Here is a 7,807-nt window from a genome sequence, read left to right on the forward strand (position 1 = left end):
CCCCCCCCCCCCCCACACACACACACACACACACAGACATTTAGCTTTTCACTCCTGCAGCTTTTAGCCCACACAGCCACTCTAAAGGAGAAGGGTGCTCCATGTTTCCAATATTCCTCCCTTTTCTAAAAGAGCGGTGTGCAGCTGAGGGCACACCAGCAGCCTCAGTGGAAATCAACTCGAGTGCATTCTTAAAATGATTACAAATCGGCCCTCTGTGCTCCCATGGATGTGTGCTGAGCGCAGGGTGACTCTCATGTGCCCCAGTAACTCCAAATGCTTCCAATTATTTGCCTCGTTAGAACCGAGTTCCCTCAGCTTTAGATGAAATTACAGTTAAAAGAAGTCATTGAAAATATGCAAGGATGATTAATTTCAGTTATTTTATTGAGCACTTTTGATATAACAGGAAAAAAACCTGCAATAGCGCTTAAAGTTCTGAAAACTTTCACTTGAGAGGCTGAACATTTTGGAAGCACTCGTTTAGTTTTATATTTCCTGCAACGTTTAACACACAACCTTTAATATGCATGTAATGAAAAAAAATAAACAAACGTCTTTCCACAAATGGCAAAAGCCTCAGTAATATTAACCTAATGATTTGCACTCATTCAGGGCCTTTTCTCATGCAAATGAGGAGATTATTATGCTGCGTGCAGCACGGGGGGCCACAAGAAAGAGCCGTCGCCTATCACCACCTCACTTCTTAGCTCTAATTAGAAACTAATTATAAGAAAGCAAAGAGAGAGGACAAACATACACATGTAGACGTGACTCTTTAATATGCGAGCGGAGCTCTCAATGGGGCTGGAATAACAAACTCTGCTTAATGCAGCAGCCCGTCCTGCTTCCTACAAGGGTTAATCTCAGATTAATGTGGGGTCAGTGAGAAGGCAGCGCGGCATTTATTTTGAAAGATTCTGATGAGTTTACATCAAAACTGTAAGGCTAAACTAGATATATAAACAGCTTTGACACATGCTGAAAAAATATAACACTGACTCAATAAAAAAATGTAGTATTCTGTCTAATATTTTAGCATTGACTGCTAAATAACCTAAATGCAAAAAATGTCCACCTAACCAAGTTTTAAAATCTTATATCCAGCCAAAAAGTATTTTTGATCTTGTTTTGAGACTGATTTACTAAACAAGAACTGATTGTGTAAGAATAATCATCTTGTTTTCAGAATGTGTAAGATTATTTGTCTTGTTAGTCTGAAAATTTGACTCAAATTAAGTCAAAACTTTCTGCCATTGGAGTAATACAATTTTACTTGGTAAGACTTCTTGAAATACTTGATTTGACTCTTTTTTTTTCATATTTCAAGAATCTAACCAAGTAAAATTTTCTTACTCCATTGGCAGAAGGTTTTGACTTAATTTGAGTCAAATTTTCAGACTAACAAGACAAATAATCTTACACATTCTGAAAACAAGATTATTATTCTTACACAATCAGTTCTTGTTTAGTAAATCAGTCTCAAAACAAGATCCAAAAGGCTTTTTGGCTGATATAAGATTTTAAAACTTGGTAAGATGGACAGTTTTTGCCCTAACATTTACATTTGGTCATCGATATAATATTAGCTGGAACAGATTACTTAAAAGGTTTCTTTTATATTTTTTCAGAGAAGGATTTTAGCCATAAAAAACTGGAATTGCTAGAAACTCTGATCTTTTTTATAAAGCTTGAGTGCCATCTACTTTTTCTAAAAAATATGTTCATAAAACTATTTGTGGCAAAAGACTTCAAAATCTGACAAATGTTCAAACATAAATGAAAAATAAAAAACATAAAAATTAAGATCAAAGATTATACATCTCATAAAAGAGAATCAAAACGTGTTATAAAATAAATTGATTTACAAGTAAAGTGCACTCTAAAAACCAAACATGAAGGCAGTCTCGGAAGACTCAGCTAAACTTTCACAAGTCAAGAAAAAAAAAATCTTTAAACTCTAAAAAGCAAATTCAGAGCTCGTAAAACTCACTTAAAAACCCATTTCTTCTCTTTGGCTTTTAACCCAGAGTGGTTTTGCATCTGTCTTAATTTTGTACCATTTTTTGGTATATGTGATCTTTGTATTGTCGTTTTATTTTTGATGTTTTACTTTATACATTTGTACAGCACTTCGGTCAGCTGCTACATAGTTTTTTAAGTGATTTAGAAATAAAGTGGTATGACATAAAAACATATTTCATATTTGAGTGGAAACACCCACTGTTTGGATTCAGTCCAGAGCATGAAAAGTTTCTACACTTGCATTAAAAACATCTAAACATCAGAAGTTAATTTTGAGATTACCATAAAACATTTCATGCAACATTTCTTACCATTAATTAATCATAATAAAAAAAAATCAAATGCCTCAAAAGTGAAGAAATGAATAATGGTAATCAAATGTGTCAATCCTGGACTCACCGTCTGAGGTGGGAACATGTGTAGCGATGGCCAGCAGAGCCACCAGCACCAGCAGCTTCACGTCCATGATGCTTGCTTCTCTGTCTCTGTTACAATCCAGCCAACAACTGTGGCCGGCAGCTCCGCTCTGCCCGCTGTTAAAGCCTTGGATGGGAGGGAGAGGGAAGAGAAGGGGAGGGGTGGAGGGTGGGTGAGTTCCACTTTCTCAGGAGGAAGAGGTGGAGGTCCCAGCATGGGAGGAGAGAGAGGAGGAGGCAGAATGTGTTGGCTGGGAGTCAAGTAGAGAGTCTGAGGAGAGTTTTCCCTTGTTCTAACTTTTTGTCTACTTTTTTCCCTTTAGCTGTGCTGCTCCGTCACCTCTGTTGTCTTGCTTTTCCATCTTCTCCTTCTCTCTGCCTCTCTGTGCCACACACAGACGAACACACACACAGACGAACACACACACAGTGAGACAGCTCCAGCTGTCAATCACAGCCCACAGCTCCCTGCTGTTGGACTAATATTGTTGTAGATTTCAGCTCACTCTCGTCTTATTGTTTGCTCGGACACAGACATCTCCTCGACACAAGTCTCTCTTCCGTGTTGACTCCAGGTCCTCTGGCTCGGCTCCCATTCTTGACACCTGGTTTATGTCCTTAATTGGCTCCATGGGACTTTTCTTTGTCTGCGGTGAAACCTTTGGAGCAGTGTTTCCCAAAGTTGGGGTCGGGACCCAAAGTGGGGTCCCGAAACATCAAGGTTGGGTCCTGAAAAGATCTTAGGAATTAATTACATTTTTTGACTTTATTGTTACAAAGGAGTGAGGTTGGTATATTTAAAATGGATAAATGTAGTATAAAAATATTGTTAATATGTCCATGTTTTGTTGACCTGATACAAATGTTTATCATCCAAAAATATCTGGGGGCACAGGTCTCTGCTACTGTTATTTTGTGGGTCAAAAGCTTAAAAGTTTGGGAACCACTGCACTTTGGTTCCCAAAGCTGGGCTTGGGACCCAATTATGGGTCATGAAGCACCTTGGATAATCTCCAGAAATCAATTTAAAGGGTATTAAAATTATTGCTGATGTAATATTTTCCCTTTAATTATTGCAAAAACACAAAATAAGTACAAATAAGTATTTATATTTTTGTACAAGCTGTTTATGTTGTCAAAAAGCCTGTGTTTTTAGGGTTATTAACAAAGTTCATGTACTCAGACCAGTAATATTTGGGGTCACAAGTTTTTGCCATGGATATTTTGTGGGTCAGAAGATAAAAAGTTTGGGAACCACTGCTTTAGAGGACTGTTTGTTGGACATTTGTGCTGTAATTAGGAGATAGAAAACAAACTGTCCTGAACTTATAATATAACTCCTGACTCTCTAAATTATTTAAAAAGAGCAGTTTTTATGAATTTAAAAAGCGTATTTCAGTTTGAGGCAAAACGAAAGAGGGGAAAACCAAATTCTGCGAGACGAATCAACAAATCTAGTTGTTTTTCATCAGCGAGGCAAACCTGTTGTTTTTAGATACAATGAAGAGATAAAGAATCAGCACAGGAAGAAATGGTTTAGATAAGTCGCTGCTGAAGAAGGAATGCTTTGAAAATGTTTCTTTTTAAACAAATCTCTAAGAAAAGTCTGATTCAGCGATAAAGCCCTGAAACAGCAGATTTGGTATGTTGTTTATTTGAATTCTAACAGACTCTCATAGACAGTCAAACGAGGCTTTTGTGTTCAAAAAAATCACTAGTAAATGCAAATTATATATGCGATATACAAATGACTAACAAGTTAAAATGTTTGTATGTTATAGTCCCATTTTTAGTTTAAAACCATGTTTAAATATGTATATTCAAGATGTTCTTTACAAATATTAGAAATTCATAATTTGGACAGAAAAATACTGAAATAACGAGAAGGAAAAATATTAAGATTTTAAAGATTTAAAGACAAAGATGGAAACAGTTTCAGTTTTTTTTAGAAATGAGCTGCCCAAATGGGGCCTGAGGGCCAAAACTGCTCACCAAGCCATTTATTTGGACCACTGCTGATTTTATAATCTCATGTGCAGAAACACTGTATTTCCACTGATGGTCATGCTTTCAATTGGCTGCAGATTGTTTTCACTGATGGTTTGTACTTTATATTTGAATTATATTAAGAATAAGCATGAAATACAAGAGACATTTAGATGAGATTTAAGCACATGTGTATATTTTTTATAAAACCACACGTACACATATTTCTCAATTTATAAAATTTCTGATGAGCTTTTGCTGCGTGAGTGTACGTCAAATTTTCTCCAACTGCAGGCTAAGAATTAAAAATAAATAAATATGTGAGCTAGCACACTGGCTGCTCGCTTAATCATAAAAAAAGGATTTTATTTAAAAAGTATTTACATTTCTTGTATCATATTATTGCATTTGGCTCGCAGATTTTCATTTTCTTTGGAAATGGTTTGGGTACCCCTGATTTAGAAGAAGTGGTTTAGTTTTCAGGTGGTATAGTGGTGTAGTGGTTGGAGTTATTGTCACTCATGGAGAAGGTCACAGGTTGGTCCTCCTGATTTTTGGCCTTTTTGTTTTGCGTTCCCATGTTCCCCCTCATGCACATATGAGTTTCTGCAGGTACTTTGGTTTTCTCCCACAGACCAAACACAGTCACATTCGGTTGAATGGCAACTCTAAATTTCCTCGAGGTGAGAGTTTGAATGATTTTATTGTCTCTGTGATGGACTTTTGACATGTCCAGGGTGTCCCCTGCCTCTCTCACGATGACTGCTAGAAATAGGCACCAGCTCCGTGTGATCTGGATATAAAAAGTCTGTAAAAGAAGAAGGATGGCTGCTTTAGTTCTGCTACGTGCCTAACAGCAAATAAAACAGGACCAGGATGGACAGAATACTGAATAAATGAAACCTGGAGGAAACACATGAGATTCTTCACGTTTCAAACTTGAAGATCTGATGTTGAACTTCCAGCTCCATCTTGATCAAACCGTCTGGAGCGGCTTGTGTGTACGTGTCTGAGCATGAGGGTAAATGTGTGTTTGTGTGTTTTCATACATGCGGGCAGTTATGCAAAGTTCGGTCGCCTTTGTTTAGCTGTCCTGACTTCACCAAATGCATTAAAAAAACTGTCCTTTAAGCCAGAAATCTCCACGTTTTCTGTCAGTGTAGATGTTGTTGATTTAACCTCCCTCTTCATCAGTAATAAGTCACACGCTGCTAAAGACCGCTCATCAATTCATACCCTGAACCCCCTCCCCTCCTCCTCCTCCTTCAGTTTACAGACTCAAACCACCGAAGCGTGCTGAGAGAGCGTTCGCAGGGCTCAGGCCTGCTGCCGGTTATAAACCTGACAGCTTGTTTACTGTTTGTGAGAGATTCATCCAATGAACAGCAATAAAATGAAAACTTATCTGGGATGAATTTACTGAGCCTCATCAGTTTTTTTTTTATTTTTTGATGTTTTAATACCAATACTCAATTTAATTTCCTGTTAACAGTTGAATGACGTTACTATGATTTTTTTTTATTACAGTTTAAATCTTGCTTTAAATGATTATTTTTTGCTTTCCTAAAATTAGTATGTATCAAGTTTTGACAGCTCTACAGCAAAACAACATCAACCTGGAAAGACTCACACAGAGAAAAATAGCAGTTAAAAAGTTTTATTGCCATGAGAAAATTGTTTGGCGCCTGAGCCTCGGCGGAAGACCTGGGTGCAGCGTACTGCTGTGACCCAGTGATCAGCTTAGGTTTTAGGATTAACATCCTCCCCCTGGGGCTCGGACACTGGTGGTGGTGTGGAGGCCAGAGGGTGGAGGTAGCCAGGAATAGCCTGAGATGTAGGTGGAGGTGAGGTGGAGGTGGGTCGAACTCTTCTGGGGAAGACAGATCCTTGGGTGCAGCGATTGAAGCAGGTGAGGAGGGGAGAGTCTTCCAGTTTGAATTTGCGCATAAGCTTTGTTAAAAAATAAGCAATGTTCGTTAACCTTTACCTGTTCAGATCTGATACAAAAAAAATTACTGGGGTGTTTACTACTGACTTATAAATACACTACACATTGTATAGTCTTTTATTAGTCAGTACTAAACACCCCAATAAATTTTTTTCAGCTTCAAAACAAAAATTGTTGCAATTTCAAAATGAGGCAACAATTATCCTTGTTGATTTTTAACTGGAATGAGCTGTATGACAATTTATGCATTTTAATTCATATTTATGAAGCCTGAGTATGATTGTAACTTTGTAAGTAAATCTTTTGCACCACAAGAGAAGTAGATTGAGTACTGAAAATAAAATGTTTGTAGAAATGTTGAAACTAAGCGAAAAGAACAAAAGAAGACAAACAATGCTATATTTTCCTCAACAAATATATGTCTTTATTATGCAAAATTGACTAATTTCAGTAGTATGTTCTACTAGTGGGCAGACCTGTGAAGAGGCTGCAACAACAATCATTTTGACTAAAGATAGAAACTTTAGATTAGTTTAGTTTTTAGAGACTAAAGATAGACAGTTAGTCTCATTGAATAAAATCCACTGGTCTAACAGGAGAAAACATTTTGATGCAGAAAGCTAATGTCATCATATCAGCATGCAGGATCACAGAAATTTACATTAATATTTTTCATCAATATAGATTAAAGACACAAGCTGGAATAGTATTTTTCAAACAGCTTACATGTGATTACACAATAAAAAAGACATTTTTAATGGGGTCTTTTGTGTTGAGGTATGGGTGAAAGCATGTAAGACAATTACACATCCTGTTTTTGTTTTGCAGAAAAGAGCTATAAGAGTTATCACTCGAAAACTTTACTATTATCCATCTAAAGTATTATTCTGTAAACTGAAATTATTGCAATTTTATCATTTGGTTGATTACAATATTTTGTTAGTTATGTATAAGGCTCACCTTACCTATAAACATCCAGAAAAACTTTGCAAAAAGAGCGAGCTGTTATAATCTTAAGGGGACAGAGTTGTTCATGAAACCTAAATTTAGAACATGTTTGAAAGAACGGTGCACCTCAATCTAAGGAGTGAGATTGTGGAATAATCTGGAAAATGATGTGAAAAGTGCCAAATCAAAGTACATGTTCAAGAGAATTGTTGAAAAAATATTAAACAGTATAATGTGTAACCATATAATTTGTTGTTCTAGAATGATTCTTGTTTTGTTTTGTTAACTGAGGATTATTGTTGTTTGAATTTATACTTGAGGAAAAAGGGGGCAGATATTATAAGATTTTGTTCTTCTCTCTGCTTCCCTTCATTTCGTTGTGTTTGTATTTTTTTTGTGTATAAAATTTTGTTTTTTAATGAAATGAGTAGAATTTTATGAATGAATGAATGAATGAATGAATGAATGAATGAATGAATGAATG

The 7,807-nt window shown here is 36.4% G+C and overlaps 1 protein-coding gene across 2 annotated transcripts in view; it reads right to left on the reverse strand.

Moving 5' to 3' along the window:
* LOC106521077 (stromal cell-derived factor 1) overlaps window positions 1–2,662 on the reverse strand; it is a gene marked incomplete in the record, with an annotated part of 11,346 nt that extends 8,684 nt beyond the window's left edge. Inside the window, 1 exon segment of one of the 2 annotated variants that reach the window (XM_014013484.1) lies at window positions 2,425–2,643. In XM_014013484.1, the coding sequence (XP_013868938.1) occupies window positions 2,425–2,491 (67 nt within the window). 2 annotated transcript variants of the gene reach the window in all.
* Between the last annotated feature and the right edge of the window lie 5,145 nt (window positions 2,663–7,807).

Source organism: Austrofundulus limnaeus, unplaced genomic scaffold (assembly GCF_001266775.1).
Source record: "Austrofundulus limnaeus strain Quisiro unplaced genomic scaffold, Austrofundulus_limnaeus-1.0 Scaffold102, whole genome shotgun sequence".
NCBI classification, from domain to species: domain Eukaryota; kingdom Metazoa; phylum Chordata; class Actinopteri; order Cyprinodontiformes; family Rivulidae; genus Austrofundulus; species Austrofundulus limnaeus.